Raw genomic sequence first — 23,656 nt, 5'->3', positions numbered from 1 at the left:
ACAAGGCTGCGGTGAAAGCCTGGAAAAGCATCACAAAAGAAGAATGCAAAAGTTTGGTGATGTCAGTGGGTCACAGGCTTGATGGAGTTATTGAAAGCAAAGGATTTGCAACTAAATATTAAGTCTCATTCACTTTAATCTATTTTAAGTTTATATGTTCCAATACTTTTGCTCACCTAAAAATTTTGTGTTCCATTACAAATAATGCTATCTTCTAAGTTGTGTATCAGATCCAGATGTAAATACCTGGAAATAAAAGCTGAAATGTTGATCTCGTCTCATATTCATCTTTTGATGTCAAACCCAAAAGTAAACGAATTGGACTCACTGTTCCAATACTTTTGGAGGGCACTGTTTATACATATATACATACATATATATATATATATGTATGTATATATACACACACACACACACAACAAAACAAAACTGGCATATTAAATTGATATTAAAACACCTTAAAACTTACACCTCAGGAGTTCTTACCTGTCGGGATCCTTCGGGAAACGGTGGAAGGCCAGGTGCGGAGTGTTCCACTGATAGTTGTTGCAGTTAATTGCACTACACTGTTTTCTTTTACTTTCTTTACAGTCCAAGCTCAACAGTCCAAAATGGCGGCAGCGCCCCTAGCGGCTGTTGGCAAAAATTCAACGGAGCTTCGCCTCTTGGTATCCATGCTCTTTGATAGAGGGTCATGGGAGGATGGGAATGAAGCAATATTACATTAATTGGCCAAAGGGGGGCACTATAGCAACCGATTAGTTAAGGATGCAGGCTCCATTGACATCTTTAAATCTAGACTAAAAACCTATTTATTTTCCCAAGCATATGGTACGACTTGATAGCACTTTTGCATACTTTTATTTAATTGTTATTGTAAATAATTGTGCTTATTTGTAATTTGTATTTTTTATTTGTAATTTGTATTTTTCTAATGTATTATTGTCTATGTGAACTGTAAAGTGTTTCAAGACCATGTTTATGGTGATTTTACACTTTAAATAAAGCTGAATTGAATTGAATTGATTGTAATGTCAAACTTTGAATGGGCATATCTCATGCCCCGTATGTCGTAGAGACATGAAACTTTGCACAGAGATGCCTCTCCTCATGAGGAACATGAGGAATTTGCCACAAGAACCCATAACTTCCGCTTATATAGATTTTCCGCCATTTTGAATTTTTGGAAAAACACTTAAAATCGATCTCTTCCTAGGAAGTTTGAGCGATCTGCATGAAACTGGGTGAACATAATCTAGGGACCAATATCTAAAGTTCCCTCTTGGCAAAAGTTGGAAAACTTACTAAAACTGAGCTTCTATAAGGCAATGAATATTGCGGAGGGCATGGCTCATCACATAAAGGTGTATAACATCTCAGGGGTTTCACCCATCACCACGCAACTTTGAAGGCATGTGACCACACATAATCTGAGGGTACCCCTCCATTATTGACCCCATCAAACAAAATGGGGGAGCTAGAGAGCTAATTTCTTATCTAGGCCTAACCGCCAAATGGATTTTTACTAAATGTATACAGGACGCCGCAAGATGACTGGAGAAATTTAACTCTAATTGGCAACTGGGTGGCGCTATAACAACAGAAAAATGCTTAAAAATGGCCAAAATGCGACTGATTGCTGTGGCTCCTCCTGTGGACCAATGTTATTTTTCTTCTCACTTTTGGTATGACTAAGTGATGGTATGGTATGCTGTACTCAATGGGTATGGACTAGTATGATATAAGTGATCATCTTTTTTACAGACATTAAATTGTGATGTGACAGGCAAGTTGTCTGACCAATGACCATTACTTCATCATCATGCACATATTTTCATATTTTAATTTACTACTACATCGTTTTGTTCTGTGTCTTGTTCTGGGTACAGATTTGGTTTGTAGTGTTTGTCCTGTCTTGGTTTTGTATTGTTATTATTTTACTAACTACTTACTTTTTTGTTGTGTCATTATTGGATTGACCAAACATTACTGTGCTCTCTCTCTGCTCAATAAACAGATTTGGGGGAAGAAGAAAAAGATAAAGCCAATATTGCGATGAATAATGGGAGATGGCCTAGTTCAGCTCTGCAGGAGGTGTGTGGTTCTTCTGTGCACCTGCAGGATGCTTTTGCAGAACTCTACAAGCACAGGAAATAGGACCCCACACCTCACTGCCATTGGCTCTATAATATAACATATCAGTGGGCTCACTGGTTTAATATTACAGACTGTTACTTACTTACTTTGGGTATTAGAGCCTCTGGCAGCCTCACCAGGGTGTAGTGCCCCTGCATTAGGTGTGACCGGACAGGAGCGTCCATCCTCAGGCCTCCTCCCCACCTCCAGACGCAACATCTTCACCTCACTCTCACTTTGCTCCAACTTGCCCTGCAGCTTCCTGATCTCTGAGTCCCTGTCGGCCACCATCCTCTGGTACTCCGCCACCCTGCGGTTACAGGCGTTGCAGATCACGTTCATCACGGTGGTGACAGCCGCCCTAATGGCATTTTCTATCGCCACAGCCTCGTCCTCGTTGTGCAAACTCGGGGGAAACCCGGACAGGTTGTGACTAATATTGTTATCATCAGTCATTGTTCCTCACTCAGTGTAGAGATGACAGCACCGCCGGGCTGCGACTGTTGTTCTGGAGAAAGTATCCGCTGTCACAGCTCAGTGTCTGAGTGCTTTACGGAGTATGGATTTAATCTGAGCTCAGTTCAGGCAAAATAAAAACAAAGAGGAGATTTAAAAAAAAGCCACATTCAAGTTAGTGAGAGACGATGGGCTGTTGCTAGCCTCTTCTTTTTCTACTGTTTCTGTGTCGTTCATGTCAGCAGGCTACAGAGCAGCGTTACCGCCAACTACTGGACTGAAGTGGAACTGCAGGTGGCATCACTTCATAAAAGCAGAGGGGACAATAAACACAGCCATAATGACAAGAATAATAATAATAATATTAATATTAATATTATGATAATAATGTTATTAATAATAAGAATAAGAAGAACAAGAGTAAAACAATAAATGGTACAATAAAAAACTAAAGAACTAAAGAAAATTACCTCAACTGCCTATTTATTTATTTATTTATTTATTTTTATTTTTTGCTTTTTATAAGAAGCAGAGTATAATAAGCAGAGCCACATCAAAAGAAATAAAAAGAAAATCTGAGGCAAGGTTTAAATAAAACTAATTTGAATTAATAATAAAAATAAAACAAATAATATTAATAATAAAAAATATTATTATTATTATTTTTATTATCATACATAAAAACAGAGCCATCACATCATAAGTATAACAATAATATTATAAGTAATAATTATAATAAAAAGTATGCTAAATAAAAAAACTTAAAACAATTTTTTTAAAGAAAATCACCTAAACTGCAAGATTTTTATAACAAAAACAACAATAATAATAAATCTATTTTTTAAAGATTATTATGATGATTATTATCATTGATATTATTAACAACAACAATGATATATTAAAAACAAGTATTATAGATGTTTTTTTAAAAAAAAAAAACAAGGGAAAATGACCTCAGGTGTCAGTTCATTAGCAGTGGTGGGAAAAGTACTCAAATCCTTTACTTAAGTAAAAGCTATAATACCACAAATACTCCATTACAGGTATAAGGTGTTTAAAATACTACTGAAGTAAAAGTCGAAAAGTACTATTAGCAAAATGTCCCTCAAGTATCAAAAGTAAAAGGACTCCTTGTTGAAAACTGTCCTGTGATTGACATATTATCACATGACATCATCAGATTGTTAATACTGATGAATCAATGCATAAGCAACATTTTATTGGTACTCGTCGAGGAGGAGCTAGTCTTAAATTCTTTATAGTCTACCGCCTATTTCTATGATCATATTAAAACAGTCCAGTCCAACACACTGAGCCTTTCTTACAGTATGAACAAAACTAAAAGATTCTACAGATTTCTGCTGACACATAGCATAACAAGACCACGATACATCAATCAATCAATTTTATTTATAAAGCCCAATATCACAAATCACAATTAGCCTCACAGGACTTTACAGCATATGACATCTCTCTGTTCTTAGGACCCTCACAGCGGATAAGGAAAAACTCCCCAAAAAAACCCTTTAACGGGGGAAAAATGGTAGAAACCTCAGGAAGAGCAACTGAGGAGGGATCCCTCTTCCAGGACGGACAGACGTGCAACAGATGTCGTACAGAACATGCACGTACACAATACGTCCACTTTCTTGTCAGTAGGCAGGGAGTGTAGCTGTGCCTATTAATGCAGAAACTGATAGAAAAACAGTCATATTAACATTTTTCTTTATTGATCCCCTTGGGGAAATACTGTATATCCTGAACATGCACATTTGGTTTATTTTAGAAGCAGTACCAACTGACATGGATGGATGCATCTCTGAACGGGCTACAGGGCACAGGCCCAGGGGCCCAAAGTGTCAGGGGGCCCTGGCCTTCACCTGCAAAATGTCACTCAAATTAACTCATGTTGATAAAGAAGAGACTCTAAATCACCACAAAGAGACAAAAAACTACAAAGAGACACAAAATGACTATAAACAGTCACGAGGCAACAACAAAGAGACACAAAGCAGCAACAAGACTCAAAATGACTACAAAAAACTACAAAGAAACACAAAACCACGGAGAGATGCATATCGACCACAAAGAGACACAAAAACATCAATAGACTCAAAATGACTTCAAAGAGACAGAAAGCAACTACAAAGAGACACAAAACAGCTACAAAAAACTACAAAGAAACAAAGACCACAGAGAAATGCATATGGACTACAAAGAGACACAAAACAACTACAAAGAGACTCTAAACAGCTGCAAAGACAACAACAACAACTACGAACAGGGGCAAAACAATCACAAAGAGACACAAAGTGACTTCAAAGAGACAGAAAGCAACTACAAGACTCAAAATGACTACAAACAAAAAAGCAGAGAGATGCATATCGACCACAAAGAGACACAAAACTACAAAGAGATACAAAAGAGCTGCAGAGCAACACGAGACTCACAACAACTACCAAAGGGACTCAAAATAACTATACAAAGAGATTTAAGATGACCACAAAGAGTCACAATGCAACAACAAACAGACACAGAGCAACAACAGATTCAAAATGACTACAAAGAGACAGAAAGCAACGACAACCAGACTGAAAATGATGACAATTACAAAACCAGAGAGTTGCATATCGACCACAAAGAGGCACAAACCAACTACAAAGAGACCCAACAAGGCTCAAAGCGACTACAAAAAACTACAAAGAAACACAAAACCACAGAGGGATGCATATCGACTACAAAGAGGCACAAACCAACTACAAAGAGACACAAAACAACTACACAGCTTGTGTCTTGCTGCTGTGGAGGACAGGTGGTGGAGCCTTTTGCATATCTGTGCCCAGGGACCCACTGTCTCATAATCCACTCATGCCGACTGGCTTCACCCAGCCGACACATCTGTAGTTGGTCCTCATCATTAATCTTCGTTAAACGGTGAAGGCAGTGTCAGCACAAACAAATAAAAAATGTTCAGCTGTGAATTAAAAACATTTCAAAGAAACACACATTCATGAGTCATTACATTCTGCAGTCCGTATTGCAAATGCTTCATCAAGTGTAACATACACTGTGACTCAGCCAGGGCAGAAGCCTTCTGTGTGTTGTGGTTGCTTTATAGACAGAGACATAATCAGGTACATTCAAAAACACACATAAAACCTTTCCTGGCTAAATAAAAAGTGCCCACTGGAACACAAAACATACAGTAAGTGTGTGTGTGAGCATGCAAGCATCAAGTCTGATTGTGACTACTTCCTGTTATGCGATATACAGCCGTCGTGATCAGTGTGACTGGTATTGTGACGTCTGTTTTCTCCAAGCCAACTGACAGGATCATTTCTTAGCTCTCACCCTCTTGCGGGGAATCAGACCGATCATTTAGGTTGTTTCCTCTGGACACTAAAACAGGAGTGAAACCTTCTGCTGTTTTGTTGAGAATGCAGTAATCACTGCAGTAACATGGTGGTGGACTGTCGTCAACGGGACTGTTAAGTACACTGCACTCAGGGCTTTGGGTCAGGTCCTCACAGCCGGAGTCCTCACAGCTGATGTTGAAGAGATCTTTTGGTGGAGAGGAGAAGAGAGGAGGTGGAACTTCTACTTCTCCAATGCCGACACCCCAGACAGAGCAGGGCAGCTGAGTGTAAGACATGTCCCCTGGACAGACCAGAGTTAAAGGGGGAGGGGCCTCATGTACCCCGGGTAAGCCAACATAGGAGCTTTGACACTGAGATAACACCAGTTGTGTTACTGGAAGGTTGTGGAAACCCTGGTTCTCCTCTGGGTCCTTTGTAATGGGCGTCGGGACAACATTCACAGCATCGGTTGTCAGGATCTCTTCAGTTTTATATGTGAGCACAAATCTGCCTCGAGGTGAAAACCATTCCTGGAAATTCAGAAGCATTGAGATACATCGGGTGAGATAAAGCTGCATGACTTATTTTCACTGTAGCACGTCGCACACAACATACACACATGACCCTCAGTAGAGAAGGTCACCTCTAAAGCTCGGTCTATTGTCCCAGACTCTCAACATCGCCTCCACGTTGAGTTTCAGATGCTTCCATCAGGGTGGAGGTTTTGACTCCTTACATGTAAGTGCAGCACAAAGCGTTACAGATTGTCCTTCGTCCCGTCTGCTATCACTTATCTTAACCAGCAGTGACCCTTAATGTCCATGATTGACCCCTAACAGTGTGTGATACTGGACACTGTGTGGTATGTGTCTGTTTTGTTGTTCTCATGACTGTATCTCAAGTTGCCCCTCAGGGACATTAAAGTTGACGTTACCTTACACACTCTTATGTGAAATCTAATTGGTACTATGAAGCCCCTTTTCTACTACACAGAAAACCCACTAACACCCACTAATATCTGGCTTTTTAATGTAATAGGAAAGGTTTCAATCAGCATTCACACCCTGGTCAAATGACTTAGTCGTAGTAGTCACAGGTATTTATCTTCTCTGAAACACAGCAACCCTTTTACAAGACACAAGAGACTTTCACAAGACACTCTGAGGACTTTTATCTTCCATATTGTTGGACTTCTCTTAATCAGTATTCTTTGAAATACAAGATCTCTTTGAAACAACGTTCTTCCATCTCTACAATCATCATCTACATTATCGTTATTCAGAAAACATCTGAAAAGGACTCACTTGCAAAGACTCTTTACACTTCATTGATTCATTTGTGATTTGTTTGTTTTTGTTTTTTTTGTTGTAAGGTGAACATCTTTAACAATTTTGGATTACCTCTTAGTCTGGAGCTCTTGTTCAACGACGCAACCTTCGTTTTTATCTTTTTCTTTTAATGTATGACTGTTATTATTGTTATTACTGACAATGAAGTTTTTTGCGATGTGACAAACCTCGCGTTTCTGCGCTCTAGGCGCTTGGTGTTTTTGCCAGAGCACTCTGAACTCCTAGAGTTAAAAAACTTCAACTCAGAGCAGAGAAGCGCCCCACGTCATCTCTTTCTTCATCATCTTTTTTCCCATTGTCCAATCGGAAGATTTAAGAGGCGGCAGGCCTACCGTGGTGGTCATGACAACAAGTTAACAGTTAGTAAACAATGGAGGAGAAAGTGATGGTAGCGCTTGCTGGATACCCAGAGCTATACGGCCAGACGATAGACGGCAGGTTGTCAAACTGCCCCTGAGTCATCCTAAAACATGCCTGGAAACAGCCATCATGGAGGAGAAGCTCCTGGACCAACTGGTGGTACTCCCCATGATCCACCCTCTTTTTTATGGTCACATGTACCCACACAGATCTCGGTTTATCTACGTCTGTGTGATCTGGGCCAAACAATCCCCCAATTTCTCTTCTAGTGCCACCAGTGCAACACTCCTAGCCTAATTTAACCATGCTGATACAACCCAGTCCCCCAAAACAATGTTCATATTGAATGTTTCCGCAAACCACGGATATGTTAAAACTTTACGTTTCTCAACAAGGCTGTGATGAAGGTGTGGTTAGGTTTAGGCACAAAAACACTTGGTAGTGGTTTGGAAAAGATCATGTTTTGGCACAACCCCCGCTGGGAAAGCAGCGATGTTTTCATGATAAACACCCAGGCTCTGTGGCTCAGACGCCACTGGGAAATGCAGTGATGTGCTGCTAAAATCACCCACGTTTGTTCCAACAAACTCTGGTGAAAACACCGCTATGGTTTGCCAAAACACAGCCAGTTTTGCTGTTTGTTGATCTTGAACAGATATCTCACCTTGGTGACACACCATCCACCAGCTGATGACAAATTCAGCTCATATATTACTGAAGAAATGCTGATATGATACAGTGTGATCATTTTCTTAGATTATTTCACCAGCTCACTTGGTAAACAGGATGCTAGTTGGCAATCTCTGTTGTTTTTTCCTACTACAGTTATGTTCTTGACTAACACGACGTTATTTAGTTAATCGCATCATGTTTTGCGTGCTGTGCTTTTTTTTGCATCATGAAACATCCTTTGTGTACTTCCACTGTAGCCAGGCTGACATTAAACTCAAAATAATTACTGTTTACAACAGACACTAAAAGGGCAGCTGTTGTTCAAAATGTCATTAAAACTGTCAAACAGCAAAGCTGCTTTAGATTCCTGAAATGAGACAATAAAACAAAGAACAGACAAGAGGACACTGTGACACCACCTCACCTGGAAATTGCCTTTGTGTTGTTGAAACAGAGGTTGGAAGAAAGGAGCCGGTGATGGTGTGTGCGACAGAGTTTTTATCTTCATTCTGTCGTGCAAAACATGAAAGATCAGGACAATGAAATCCCATCTGACTTTGCAGACATGCAAACATTATCCACAGCAGATTATGTTGATTGCAACAACCTTAAATTTCCCCTTTCATCAACATTTCAGAGTGCAGATGATTTACCTTGCAGCGGGACTGTAGAACACAAACAGCAGGACTCCAACAGCGACACACACTGGGCCCAGAGATTTGATCAGAATGACTAATATATTTACTTGTTCTGAGAAAGTTTCATGAAATGACACAGAATTAGTGAGTCATGTTACGGAGAAGACAGTAAGTCTATTAGTTATTAGCATTATTCTACGAAGGCTGGTTTGACTGACTCCTTCATACAATATACAACACTTGCTCATAATGAAACTGAGACACACATATTTCGGGGACAAGACCTCACACACAGTGACTATAGACAAAGCCTTTAGACTGAAGAAGAAGTGTGACTTTACTTTCTTCTGCTTCATTTTTCCAGCATGTCGATGGACTCCATTCGCTCCAAGTGCTCTTATAACTCCTTTTGTTAGGTATGGATCTCACTTTAAGGCAATATGTAGCATCTGGATTCAGTTCTGACCTTGGAATCGATATAGACCCTTGGAAGTGATTTGATTTGGAATGAAGAGTCTGAGGAAAGGTTGAAACAATAAAATGATTATTACTGGATCTTATTACAGCAAAAAAAAATGTTTTCAAAGTATGGCTATTTTTAAAGGTCCAGTGTGTTGGATTTAGTGGTATCTAGTGATGAGGTTGCAAAACTGAAATGATGAACTGAAACCCAGGGCCGGGTTGCGAGGGCAGCAGGCCAAACAAAGCACCCCAGACGTCCCTCTCCCCAACGACGCTTTCCAGCTCCTCCTGGGGGACCTGAAGGCGTTCCCAGGTCAGATGAGATATGTAATCCCTCCAGCATGTTCTGGGTCTACTCCGGTGCCTCCTACCAGAGGGACGTCCCCGAGACACGAAGGAGCAGCGGCTCTACTCCGAGCTCCCTCCGGATGTCCGAGCTCCTCATCCTATCTCTAAGGTTGAGCCCAGCCACCCAACGGAGAAAACTAATTTCGGCTGCTTGTATCTGCGATCTCATTCTTTGGTCACTACCCAGAGCTCATGACTACAGGTGAGGGCTGGGACGTAGATGGACCAGTAAACTGAAAGCTTTGCCTTCCGGCTCAGCTCCCTCTTCACCAGGACGGTACGGCGCAGCGCCCACACCACTGCAGAAGCTGCATCAAACCGCTAATCCATCTCACGCTCCATTCTACCCTCACTTGTGATCAAGACCTCAAGATACTTGAACTCCCTCGCTTGAGGCAGTAACTCTCTCCTAACTCAGAGGGGGCAATCCACCGGTTACTAGCAGAGAACCATGGCCTCAGATTTGGAGATGCTGACTCTCATCCCAACCGCTTCAGAGAAATATAGTTATTAATATTGTATTCCATTTCCAATATATATCTAATATATATTCCCCTAAATCCCACTCACTGGACCTTTAATGGTGTATCTTACCCTGCTGCTTTGAGATGTTTGAAGTAATAGTTCGTAGTCCAGGCCATCGTTGAGGTACCGATGGTCTTCATACCCACTTTTCAACGTGACATTAACAGTGTCTGGTGTTTCTTGGACCTCAACTTTGTGCGGGGGCGTCAGCTGAACTGAACACAAACATTTATCAAAGCATGTCTCCACAATATATGAATGTCTAATACATGCAGCACATCATGCAAAGGCACAAACTAATGTTTGTTGTTCGTTAATCCTCAGAGGGCAGACCAAGTCATTGCTTTATAAGTCACAAGTTAAGTCTCTGCACTAAGTCCGAAGTCAAGAGTCGAATCCCATGTCCTTCCCCAAAGGTATCAAGTATTTTCAAGTAAAAAGGTTCAAGTCTAAGTGAAGTGACAAGTTGTTGGTGTTGAAGTCTTTTTTTGATTTTGTCGAGTCCAAATTCATCAAATTTGTAACTTGAGTCCAAGTCATGAGTCCACACCTCTGGTATCTCTCTTGAATAATAAAGGTACTGTTCTTTGGAAATATTGTACTTTCTCGGCATCATTTACAGACACAACATCATGCACACACATCTGCACACATTCATGTAAATAAACATCAACATACGTGTGAGTCACTCAGACATTATTCAATCACTTGATTGATACTTACTGTGCTGTGATGGTAAAAACGTCTCTATCACAGGAAGGCAGCCGGATTCATGACAAAGTTTTATGCCATATTTATCTGTATCTGTAAATTGGTCTGAGTCGTCCATGAGTTTACACACACAGCTGTAACTGTGATTCATCACCACAAGCGGACAGGAAATTGGGTCTTCCCTAAAGGTTAAAATAAAAACAACACCAGAACATTAACATGTGTTTGTGTGGCAGAAACACAAACATTAATTGCTGTAAGAGGAATAGGAAGTACCATTACCCCCACAAATCAATGAATTTCAGGCTGTAGGTGGTGTTGGACCGTCCCACGGGATTATCAGTGATGTTCAGCACACAAGTAACCATGTTCCAGTAGGCACTGACACACGAATATCCATCAACTGCAGTATGAAAGTGGGAAAAAAGATTATTGTCATTTTTGACACAAGTTATCATACTGCAAAAATTTACTCAAGTTACACAACTGCTTGGTGTCACATACATCACACACACGTGTGCAACTCAGCAACATAGAAAACTAATTTACTTAAATACTGAGTAATGCAGTGGCGGAAGAAGTTTTCAGATCCTTTGCCTAAAGAGAAACATCTGTATTTTTCAACCTGGACTCTCTTTTCCTATGTTTTGGATTCTGAGTGAATAAAGCCGGACATTAGTTTTTTAGTTTGGTCCAGTTTAAAAGAGACCGCTCCAGCTGCAGCGGTGAAACACACTGCAACGCGATCCCTACAGACAATTGTGCATCGTCAATTTACGTTCATAACAAGTGCTTGTGGTTGCCACTGACAGACTCAGATTGTTATTGGAGGAGACTACGGCGATGTTTGTAGACTTCAGGAGCAGAGGCCACACCCCCTCCCCTCTTCATCAGAGGAGCAGCTATGGAGATGGAGTCCAACTTCAAAAACTTGAATGACAATAAACTGAACCTTGAACCTTATTAGGAGTGTCTGACAACATTACGGCAAAGACTCTACAGAGCAATTGAACTTCTTTCTGTACCTTTGGCTGATTCTGTATGTCTATAACTGTGTGTCATGAGCATGTTTCATACCTTTCGCTGCTCTGTTTCTTTCTCTCTCTTAAGGAGAAGCCTCATTCTGAAATCTTACAGACTTTTCCACATTGTGAAAATCACCAAAATATTCAGCCATGAAACTGAAAATCTTCTAGATTACACTAAGGTACACTTTCTGTACTACAACACTACAAACTCTTTCCCACACTCCTCTCTCCAACTCTCACTATCATTTCCACCGTTGTTTTTCCTGCACCAAGTCATCTCTTGCAAGATTTAAGAGGGAGACTTCTCCTTGAGGGAAACTTTGAGGGAAAAACAGAGCAGCGAAAGGTATGAAAAAACTTTTCATTTCTCTTTAGGGTCTTTTCCGTAATGTTGTCTGACACTTCTAATAACAATGTGAGCCTGTCAGCGACAAAAACAAACACTTGTATTACACCTAAGTTGACAGTGCACAATTAGCCATGAGGATTACCTTACAGTCTGTTACGCTGCTGTCAGCTGCAGCCATCTCTCTAAAAACTGGACCAGTTTCAAAAATTGTTGTCTCCATTATTATTTAGGGTGTTTTCACATATAGTCCTCTTTAAGTGCACCGAAAAGTGGACCAACAGAAAAAGGACTCAGTCCTCTTTCTGTTCACACTCTCGATCATATATAATAGAACTTAAAATTGGAGGGAAACCTTAGTGTTTCTTTGCTGCAGACTGTGGCTGTTTGAGGTATTCTACATTCCACATCTGGAGACGTGCAGTATCTTCCGTGGACCAAACTACTCCTCATCCTGCGTCCTTGCAAGCATTACAGGCTGACGTGGTGTTTTCAAGCATCCCAGTGCAACAGCATATGATGTCAAGGGTTAAATAAAAAGGCAAAGAGCAAAGCGAACCAGGAGCGCTTTGTGTTCACAGTGCACAGGTTAAATAAACCGCACCACTGACCTGAAACGACCTGAACTCAGACCACTTCCTAGTAGTCTGAGTACAGTTCACTTCAGAGGAGTCTGAGCTCTCTTGGAGTGTTCACATATGCACAAAAATGCTGAGTCTCTGCTCTGAGTCTGTTTAGAGGGCTGAAAAGGACCAAGCGTGAAAAAAAAAAAAACTGGACACAAAATGTGTGAAAATAGGGTCCAGGTTGAAAAGTACTGAAGCTTCGCTATAAGCATGAGTAAGTGTTGTATATGACATTGCTAGATTGCTACTGATGCATCAATACATAAGTATCATTTTACTGCTGCAGCTGTTTGAGGTGGAGATCATTTTAACTACTTCATAACCATGTGGGTTATTTAGTCCTGTGGATTCAAACGTAACAGTCATGCACAAATTCGCAAGGTCAAAGATAAATCTAAGGAGCCGTGAAGTGATTAACGGGACAGGACAGAACAAAAGTTGTGCTACACTAATTTTTTTGTATGAAACGTAGGATAATTTTACAAGGAGCCTCATCTAAACACTGCCTGTTAAAGCTGTCACAAGCTTGAAGATTCTGGTTTAATCTTTAACAATATAGGGTATTTTGCAGTGTGCAAACTACACCGTAACATTCAGGGCATGCCTCAAAAAGAGCAGGCTGCACGCCTCTCTAGCTGCGAGAATGTAGGTCTATTTGCTTTATGTCTGTGTCCATGATCTCTGAGTTAAAGTGAGTGAAGTTTATGATATTGTGCCACCATGCTTAACTGGTGATGGCAATGACAGCATGCATGTCTGTATCTGTCTGAGTCACTGGCTTTGTTTAAGTCTCTCCTAAAAACATACTTGCATGTTACATGATGATGAAGATACAAATATTGGGATGCATGGCAAAAATAACACATTGTTAATATTTTAGATACACTCCCCCCCCCCAAAAAAAATTCACAAATCATGCATTCATAAGAGGAGCCAAGCTCTCCTTCGCTCCCCTGAATATTCACACCTTGGTATTTTATTAACTCATCATATGTTCTTTGATGTAAAATCTTAATTTGTAAAGTAACCTGCAACTGACACTGTCACATCAATGTAATAGAGTAAATGCGGTGTAATAGAAGTATAAAGTTGCATAAAATGGAAACACTTGAGCAAAGCACCACACAGTTGTATGTAAGTACTTGAGTAAATGAAAACTGAAACAGGCAGATGTTCCTACTACTGGTGGAATCAAAATATTACTCCATTATTCATACATGACACAATGTCAGTTATTACTTGACATCTCTACAGATTAACATTTCCCCTTAACCTCCCACTACGGGGTTGCTGACTGGAATAAGTTATCTGAGCACAATCATACATTGGTGTGGGGGGACTGATCATGTGAATACCACAAACTGAGATATGCAACAAGCTGCCTTATCAAAGCATTTCCCATCATACTGTAAGTTCAGAAGAAAACATCAGTGTGTAGTGAGCAAGTGAGCATTACCTCTGATGCAGCTGGTCACTGCGAGGATGCCAGAGCACCAACACACGAACAGGAGCTGCGGACACGTCATGTCACCTGGATGTGAGTATCACACTGTGGATATGAATAAAACATCTCCTATCATAGTCTGAATGTCTTTCTGGATTTACTGCTTCATTCCAGTCTACACCAACACTCACAGAAATTTATCAGTCTGTGGTTTTAATATGACAGATTCACAAATGTTATAATACACATCAGGTTCACATTATTGTAAAGGTTAATCAAAAGGTGTCATGAGTGCAACTGTATGAAGTAAAGTAAATGGAAAAGTGCTCTCACCTTGGGGGCTGTCCTGGTGCTGTTGATGTCTCAGACGGTGAATGAGAGATGGAACTGAGGTTTAACTTATCACTGGTTGCATCACAGGAAGTCAACCCTGTTTTTACGTCACAGCTTTTTTTCTTCTCTTTTACCTTTTTGGTTTGGTTTTGGGCACGTGCTTTTGTTCAGTGGCACTGAAACAGGACTGAAGATGATTCTGTGAACTGAGATTCACATGATTCTGTGACTGAAGATTCGGTCTGACAGTGGTAAATACACCGAACTGCCAAAACATTTAAACCACTGACTGGTGAAGTGACTAACATTGATCATTTTGTTACAGTGCAATGCTCTTTGAGGAACCTTGGCTCCTGCAATTTATGTAAATGCAATGCGTCACACACCACCCACTCAAACACCATTACAGACCAATACAGACCCTCATGGCAACAGCACTCCCTGATGGCAGTGGCCCCCCAGGCAGGACAGTGCACCATGCTACACCACAAAAACTACTCAGGAGCGGCCTGGGGGACATGACTAAGAGCTCAAGGCATCGACCTGGCCTCCAATTTCCCGAGATCCCAATCCAATTGAACATCCATTGGGCATGCCAATACTTTACCTCACTACCCACAGGACTCAAAGGATCTGTCGACAACACCTTGGTGCCAGACGACAGCCTCGACAGGTCAGAGGCCCCACCGTAGATTGGACTTGGCTCTGGCCTGTCCAAGCCTGGACAGAGTACCTCTGAGGCACTGGTTCAGCCCACAGATGCTCCATCAGATTGGGATCTGGGGAATGTGAAAGCTAGGTTGATGTCTTGAGCTCTTAGTCATATTCCTTAGGCCATTCCTGAGCAGTGTTGGCGGTGTGGCATGGTGCGCCTTCCTTGCTGGGTGGCTACTGTCAACTGTGGTACTGTTGCAATGAGCGGGGTTCTTGGTCTGTAACAATGTTAAGGTGGGTGGAGTGCGCACAGGGGCATCAACATGAATGCCAGGACCAAAGGTTTCCCAGCAGAACATTGTGTTGTAATGAAATGATCAATAATATTCACTTTACCCGTCAGTGGTTTTAATGTTTTGGCTGATTGGTGTTTGTCAGGGAAGCCAGAAGTAAATTTGCCCAGTATACAATAATACACAAATACTACTGGACACCAGCCCTTTTGGAGTAAAATTCTTAGACACTTGGGTAAATGGCAAGGTAAGACATCGCCAGTGTCTCTGAGACTGTGTTTATTGGGGAATAGATCACAAGTGCATAAGGTGTGAAGGGATGAATTCTCAGTTGTTATGGCTCGAGTCACTACAGCTGCCAGAGCTATACTCAGGTATTGGAAGTCAATAAAGCCCCCAGAAATAAAAGAATGGGTCAACTATATGATAAAAACTGCCTCTTATGAATCTATGTTGACTAGGATGACTAACTGTGCTCAAGGACCAATCTGGGGAGATTTCTGGAATTATTTTGTATTGTCCGGGGGCCTTGAAGTGTGATTCTGTCTTTTTTAAAGACAAATTTAAATTTCAAATTTAATTGTATTATTTTGGCTGTGTTTTTGGAAGATTGAGACTCGTGCTGTACCAGCTCTTGTATGGATCTCTATCATCCTGTTTTATTATTTTTGTTAGTCAAGACTGAATGTCTCATTTGACATCTAGAGCCGTCATGTGTCACCCTAACGAAACATAATAAAAATTTGAATTATATAAAAAAAATAGGACTGAAGATAATTCTTTTTCAAGCATTTTATAGAGTTCAGTATTGCCTCTGTGATTCATAAAACTTAAACATGTGTCCTTTTAAGTTACTGTGGATTATATATTTATTTGTTTGGATTTTAATCATGGTCATGTTGTTATTTAAGATTTTTAAGAACCCGCTTTGTCAAAAAAGATTTATTTTTTATAATCAAGCCGGAAAGAGCCAAACTTCTTCTTTACTGGAGGCGATGAACACCACTCTCCCAGGAGATATTTCCTCATTTGTTTTGGTGATGAGCATACTGTAGGTGTACAGCTGGGCTGAGATGTGATGACTGTATCATGCATAGCATATGATTCATGTCACTATAATACTCATCTACCACTCTGTCAGCCTTTATGCCTTGTATGGAAACATCTGAACTAATTTCTCCATTTCTTTCTTTGCTTCTTCAATTTGTCCCCCTCATGTATTTCCTGACAACACATAGCCGGATTGTAACTGTGTTAAGAACTGTGCCATACAAATGAAGTTTATTATAATTATTATCATTATTAGTTCATGAGTGAGGGTAGAATGAGGCGTGAGATAAATCGGCAGTTTGGTGCGGCTTCTGCAGTGATGCAGGCGTTGCGCCGGACCGTCGTGGTGAAGAGGGAGCTGAGCCAGAAGGAGAAGCTTTTGATTTACTGGTCCATCTACGTCCCAACCCTCACCTATGGTCATGAGCTCTGGGTAGTGACTGAAAAAATGAATTCGCAGATACAAGCGGCCGAAATGAGTTTCCTCCGTGGGGTGTCTGGGCTCAGCCTTAGAGACAGGGTGAGGAGCTCAGACATCCGGAGGGAGCTCGGAGTAGAGCCGCTGCTCCTTCGTGTCGAAAGGGGTCAGTTGAGGTGATTCGGGCACCTGATCAGGATGCCTCCTGTGCGCCTCCTGTTGGAGGTTCCGGGCACGTCCCACTGGTAGGAGGCCCCGGGGCAGACCCAGAACACGCTGGAGGGATTATATATCTCATCTGGCCTAGGAACACCTTGGGGTTGCTGGGGAGAGGGACGTCTGGAGTGCTTTGCTTGGCCTGCTGCCCCCACGACCTGGTCCTGGGAAGGAAGGAAGCAAGCATGCAAGCAAGCAAGCAAGGAAGGAAGGGAGGGAGGGATGGATGGACGGACAGACGGACGGACGGACAGATGGACGACTATCATTAAGGTCTTGTTAACTGAGACCTGCAGGGCTGCCGGCAATCCCAGCTGATTCTGTTTTTCAGAAGCTGTAGTTGCATGAGTTTAAAGGCTAGAATAAGAATATATAACACAACATATGAAACTAAAAGACCTAATGAACACCGTGGCATGCTAGCTTCTCAGGCGAGGGGCTAAATATCTCTCCAAAGATGGGCTAAATTTTGGCAAGGGAAAAACGGGCATCGACATTTTCAAAGAGGTCCCTCGACTTCTCACCTCAAGATATCTGAATGAAAATGGGTTGTATGGGTACCCACGAGTCTTCCCGTTACAGATGTGCCTGCTTTATGCTAATCCCATGCAGTTTTGGGCAAAATCTACAGTATAAATGTGCTATTTTGTGAGGAGGATCAAAGGCTTTGAGGAATGAGATCAATCTGTCTGCAAAACCATGTGAGTATATCAAAAACTTTTTTACTGATTTTAGACGCTGAATTTAACGTCTAGAACCACATTTGTAATATTTCTAAGACTGCCTTTTATCACCTCAGAAATATATCCAAAGTTAGATGCTTCTTGTCTCAGTCAGACTCTGAAAAATTGGTTCACAGTTTTAATTCCACTGTAACACACTTTTTGCTGGGGTGTAAAGGGGTGTTAAACATATGGCTCCCTGGATGACTTTGTGCACCTAATGTTGATGCACCTGTGAAGGGGATGACTTTAATGGGAAATTATGACAAAAATGCATACATAATTGAAGTGAGTAGTAGACAGACTGAATGTGGAAAAACTGAAAAATACTGTTAAATTTGCTTATATTTTCATCTGTTTTGTAAATGAGTGGACGTTTTCAGAATTAACAATTAAAAAAAAGGGAAAAATCTTTGTTATTTACAGATTATTATGAAGTGGTTTCACTGGTCTGGCCCATTAGAAATCAGGCTGGGCTGTATGTGGCCCCTGAACTAAATGAGTTTGACACCCCTGCCTTAGATCATCAAATACAGGTCCACTCATCGTACCTAAAATCAACTCTCAATCAGCTCGTGGTGCTTGTAGTCATTATGGTCCTACTCTCTGGAATTCTCTTCCACATGAACTAACGTTTTTAGGTGTATTTTTTATTTGTTTTAGGAATTAGTATTATTAGTTATCTCTTATCCTTTTTTTAAGAATAATGATAATAACAATATCTTCTTATTTTTGCTTGTTTTTATCACGTTCTGCTTGTTTTTATATATGTAATACTTTATTATCATATATTATATTTTATGTTTGTCATGTATGATGTATCTTATGCACATTGAGTTTACGCTTGTTGTATGAAATGTACTATAAATAAAGTTGACTTGACTATTTTTGCCTATTGTATTTAAATATTTCTGCACACTGGGGGCCCTAAACAGTGTTGGAATTGCATAAATTGGGTATAACTGGAAAGCTGAGACTTGTGGATTCAAGGGACCTAATTTCATTCATGTGTGATGGCGTTTGCCTCCAAAGCAGCCATTTCATTGTAGTGGGACCATTTTTTTTTTTTTTTTTTAAACGGAAATGACTGTATAAAATGACCCACTGTGAATTTTGGATAATCACAGCCTCATGAAACTTAACAACCACAAACTACAGACATCGGACATTCAGAGGACATCTGGCTGACAAAGGTATATTGACAATAAGTAGGTTTCTCAGCAGATTTTCATAAAGAAAGTGCTCGTCATCCAGTTGCCAAAAAAATGCAATTCTTACAGAAATCTTTAAATGTAGAAAGTTTTTCAACCAAATCCCAGCAAGGATTTTTCTGTGGTGTTCCTCAAGGTCTAAGTGTGTTAATGTGGTATTTTGGAGGGATTTTGACTATTTTTATCAATGGTCGAGTGGGCAAAAATGCTTAAATTTAGCACCAAATCTGTGTAACAAATGGTATCAATCAAAAACGTTGCAACATCTTATGAGACATAACTGAGCATGTGAATGGCCATCATGTACTTCCATCATAATGTTCCAAGCACCTATACAATCTAAACTTTAAAATTTGAATAGGCATCTCACCAAAACACAATGATTATTACATACTTATGAAGAAATCCTTAAGTAGCATTTCAAATTAATCTTCGAGTTCCCTATGGGTCTATTTTTGAGGGTTGAACACATTGACGTAGAAATATGAAAGCAAAATGCGCATGTCTTAGCTTATATAATGCCCACGTATTTCTCCATAGCAGCGTCTGAGACAAGGCAATCTGCACTGTCTCACATCAACCTCCCTTTTTATAACCAAGGGGGTACCTCAAGGCTCTGTGCTTGGTCTGTTTTTATTTACAATCTGCATTAAAAATATTACTCCAGCACAGACTTAAAATGAATACGAACTTGTATGCGTGTGGCTCTTTTTAATTTGAGCCATGTCTAGATTACAGCCTGCCTTTGATGTTCTGCAGATGTCTCTACATAACCTCAAACCTGTTCTGAATGATGATAAAACAAAATGTGTTTCACTCTCAGGAACTCGTAACCCTGTCTTACATCTTCCTGCCATCAGCTCACATAAAGGTACTGAAATTGAAGCTGTTCAATTTGTGAATTTGGTCAGATAGCAATCTCACTTTCAAATCTCACGTGGAAGAACTGGCTCAGACTGTGAAGATAAAATTACGTTTCGCCTGTCAGAATGAAACACATTTTTCTTGTGAAGACAGGTTGTGCAATCAACCATCACCTCTTGATTAAGGAGATATCTTGTACTTTCTAAAAACTACCTGACATGGTTTGTCTCTGTGCCCAGCATTTTATAACGGGATAAATAAAATGCTCATTGCTGGTCTCCACTTGCAAGAAGAGAAATGCACGCTATAATTTTAGTTTAGAAATGTCTTCTACTAAATCTGCCTCAGTATTGCACATCCTCTCAAATTCAAATCCACCATTGGACCAGATGTCAGGACAGCTGAACATTAGTTATGTCTAAGGGCAAATATTTAGAAAGACTGACTTTTACTACTTTGCACCATATAAATTATTTAACTTTTATATTTACAAGTGTCTGTGATTGTTGCTGATGCTGTTTGTGTGTGCTTGTGTGAGACTGGCTGTGTGTCTTGTCTCTGATCTCACTGCTCCTGCTGTGGGTACTCGGGTCTCTTGCAAAATAGATTTTGATCTCAATGACACTGGCTGCGTAAATAAGGTTAAACTGATAATGTCAGGGCTTAATGTTTTCTGACAACCTACAGGAAATCCGGTGGATATTTATATGTATATAAATATATGTCTATGGAAAATATTAAGTGTTGTGTAGCAAGAATTTTTTGTTTTCATATCATCTTTGTGATCTTTTGGACAAATTTGGTAATCATTTTATGACAGTTTCATGCTGCATATGCCGTTTAGAGACCAACCCAGAACAGAGAAACAAGCGCTGAATAGTTTGAAAGATATTAGATCTCCTTTATGGCTTTGAAAGTTGCCGTTGCATACAAGTACCAGACGACCGTTTGCAATTGAGGAAATGGTGAGTAATGTTAGATAATACAACACTGTTCTGCTTTTTGGACCTTTCAAGTTAACATGAGGATTCACATTTAGACATGATTATATTTGGTGTTAATGTCTCTCTGAGCCCGAGCCCCCAGGAACAGTGCCGGGCTTTAAAGCAAATTTTACATAGTTGCCAAAAAGAGAAAAATCCCCCATAGCCTTACACTGTGAAAGAAACGTCTGTAAATCAGTGGATACCCCGTAAAGTGACTTGTTTCATTATTGGGATTTGACCCATTCGAATTAAAGCAAGTAAGCAGAGTTCTCGTATAGAAATTAGCTGCTCAGTCAGTGTAAGTCTCTAGTGCTTTGTTCTATGGACCCCACAGTGTTATTTCATACTGCAGAAATCAAGATTTTTTTGGCTCTATGCAAAAACTATTCAGCCTTCTGTTCTGTCTCCAAGTGATGGTGTTAAATAACTGCCAGGAAAGTGTTTTTGCAGAACATTATGGTGTCACAGTGAAGCTGACATTTTTGTCATTTTTTGTCACATTGTTGAGTCCAGGTGGCCACACAGACACGACCTCTGGTAAGAAACCTTGGTGTCATTTTTGATTGTGATCTCAATTTTAAAGCTCATTTTATTTCGTTAACAAAAACTGCATTTTATCATTCGGGCAATATAGCTAAGGTGTGACCTCTACTGAGCCAGTGAGATGCTGAGAAGCCTGTTATTGCTTTTGTTTCCAGTTGTCTTGACTATTGTAACACTCTATACACCAGCTTACCTAAAACTGCCATTGCAAAACTACAGACCAATCAGAATGCTGCTGCCAGGGTTTTAACAAAAACCAAAAAGAGAGACGATATAACTCCTTTTCTGCGTAACCTTCACTGGCTCCCATTATCATTTAGAATTTATTCTAAAATCCTTCTTTTGGTTTTAAAGGCTCTAAATGGCAAAAACCTTTGAAGATGCTTCTTTTAGGTACTACGCCATAAAAATATGGAACACCTTGCTTTTACATATTAGACTTGCTGGCTCAATGGACAATTTTAAACGACGACTCAAAACATTTATCTTTTTAAAATAGCCTATAAGTAGCAGTTTAGTTTAGCTTATTTAGTCCTTTGCAAGAAAATTCTTTTTACAGTCAGTGCAAAACATCTGCAGAGAAAACGGGGGTTACATGACGTTAACAATTACATAGACATACAAACACACCACAGGCTGGAACATTGTCAGACAGATGTTATTCATACATTTAGGGCAACTAGCAGTTATCTGTTTTAATATTCTTAATATGTTTGTATTTATGTATTTTTTTTTATCACTTAATTTAATTATTGATTGATAAATGTTTCAATTCTTCTCTTTTCTCCTTCAATGAGTGTTTAATTGTATGTTTTATTTCTTTGCCGTTTGTCTCTGCCGACTTTTATGCATGAAAGGTTCTTTATAAATAAAGTTCGTTCATTCATTTATGGCAAATGTGAAGAAATTCTCTCAAAGTGTGCAAGAACGTACCTACATACAGACAACCTGAAAAATACTTAATGTCTCTGGCCACAGCTGTTACTGGAGCAGAGGCATAAAGGATAAAAAGAAAAGGTCTGATGATTCCTGATTAGAAAGGTCACAATCAGTCAGAATAGGTGTGGTTTTAGATATTAACATACTGCTTGGGGGTACAACACTCAAGAAGCCTAATTCTCTTTTACAATGATTCACTACGTGTTTGCAAATTGTGAGGAAAAGGCATTATAATATGCAACAATTAAGATCAGTGTAAATAATAACATGGTGCCATTAGAATGTGCCAGAGGTTGGTGAAGATTCTCAGTCATCCAGGTCATGGTAATCATAAGTGCTATATCATCAGCAACTGCACTTGTTTGAGTTTCATGAAGATATTTCACGACATCTTCAAGAAACTCAAACAAGTCCAGTTGCCTTCAATATAACTCTTATGACATGTCAGAGGCCACCAAACTGGGCTTTTACAGCCAAATTGTTCTTCTCTCAGGGGTTGGGGTATAGACATGCCTGCAGACTATTCTCACTGGCTACTGTTCCCCCTCTGGCTGGCTACTCAATGTCCTTAGAGAAAGCCCTGCATCTTATATCACCTCAGAGGAGACTGTCTCATCCTGTAAATGTTCAGTTCTTCATTACCTACACCCCCATACCTTCCACTTGTTCTCTCAACACCCTGAACACATTTAAGGCATGGAAACTTTCCTTGCTTTAAGCCCTGTAATGTACCGAATGTTGCCCTGCACAATGTATGGAACTGCCTTAACTTAATATGTCTTCAGCTTTAAGTTAAGGTAGTTCCATTGCCATCAAAGGTATCTAACACTTTAAGACTTTAAGGGTTAGATACCATCAAGTTGACCTCTGAAATTCTTTCAGGGCAACATGAAGAGTTTGAAGATTGAATCTGTGAGAATCTGGCGAGCTGCAGAAGGCAGATCAGTGCTGATATGCACAATTATTTCTT

General features: G+C 40.1%; 2 protein-coding genes across 3 annotated transcripts in view; both read right to left on the bottom strand.

Annotated features, from left to right (window-relative positions):
• The window catches only part of LOC117265630 (uncharacterized), a 29,892-nt gene extending 27,074 nt beyond the window's left edge, over positions 1-2,818 (bottom strand). The window contains exon 1 of one of the 2 annotated variants that reach the window (XM_033640218.2): positions 2,244-2,818. In XM_033640218.2, coding sequence (XP_033496109.1) covers positions 2,244-2,592 — 349 coding nt within the window. In that variant the 5' untranslated portion in view covers positions 2,593-2,818. Of the gene's footprint in view, positions 1-2,239 lie in introns of both variants that reach the window. The other variant, XM_078171425.1, reaches the window with a different exon arrangement.
• A 1,027-nt stretch (positions 2,819-3,845) lies between these two features.
• On the bottom strand, positions 3,846-14,824 carry LOC144464410 (interleukin-21 receptor-like). Its single transcript, XM_078171205.1, has 9 exons — positions 14,791-14,824; positions 14,470-14,562; positions 11,296-11,416; positions 11,026-11,195; positions 10,372-10,517; positions 9,309-9,483; positions 8,983-9,079; positions 8,754-8,838; positions 3,846-6,478 (listed from the first exon to the last, which is right to left on the bottom strand). Exons 2-9 carry the CDS (start codon positions 14,537-14,539, stop codon positions 5,933-5,935), a joined length of 1,410 nt encoding a protein of 469 aa, XP_078027331.1. The 5' UTR covers positions 14,540-14,562; positions 14,791-14,824; the 3' UTR covers positions 3,846-5,932.
• Positions 14,825-23,656: the final 8,832 nt, after the last annotated feature.

Source organism: Epinephelus lanceolatus, chromosome 10 (genome assembly GCF_041903045.1).
Source record: "Epinephelus lanceolatus isolate andai-2023 chromosome 10, ASM4190304v1, whole genome shotgun sequence".
In the NCBI taxonomy this organism is placed as follows: Eukaryota; Metazoa; Chordata; class Actinopteri; order Perciformes; family Serranidae; genus Epinephelus; species Epinephelus lanceolatus.
The sequence above is the reverse complement of the archived record's forward strand: the minus strand, read 5'-3'. Positions and strand labels throughout refer to the sequence as shown.

What these genes read in the sequence shown, in the direction of transcription:
- LOC144464410 (XM_078171205.1), bottom strand. Translation starts at nt 14,539, where the DNA reads ATGACGTGTCCGCAGCTCCTGTTCGTGTGTTGGTGCTCTGGCATCCTC. An exon ending in GAAAAATGAAGCAGAAGAAA is followed by an intron (nt 9,080 to 9,308) that starts GTAAAGTCACAC and finishes AAACTTTCTCAG; the next exon opens with AACAAGTAAATATATTAGTC. An exon ending in AACACAAAGGCAATTTCCAG is followed by an intron (nt 6,479 to 8,753) that starts GTGAGGTGGTGT and finishes CTGAATTTCCAG; the next exon opens with GAATGGTTTTCACCTCGAGG.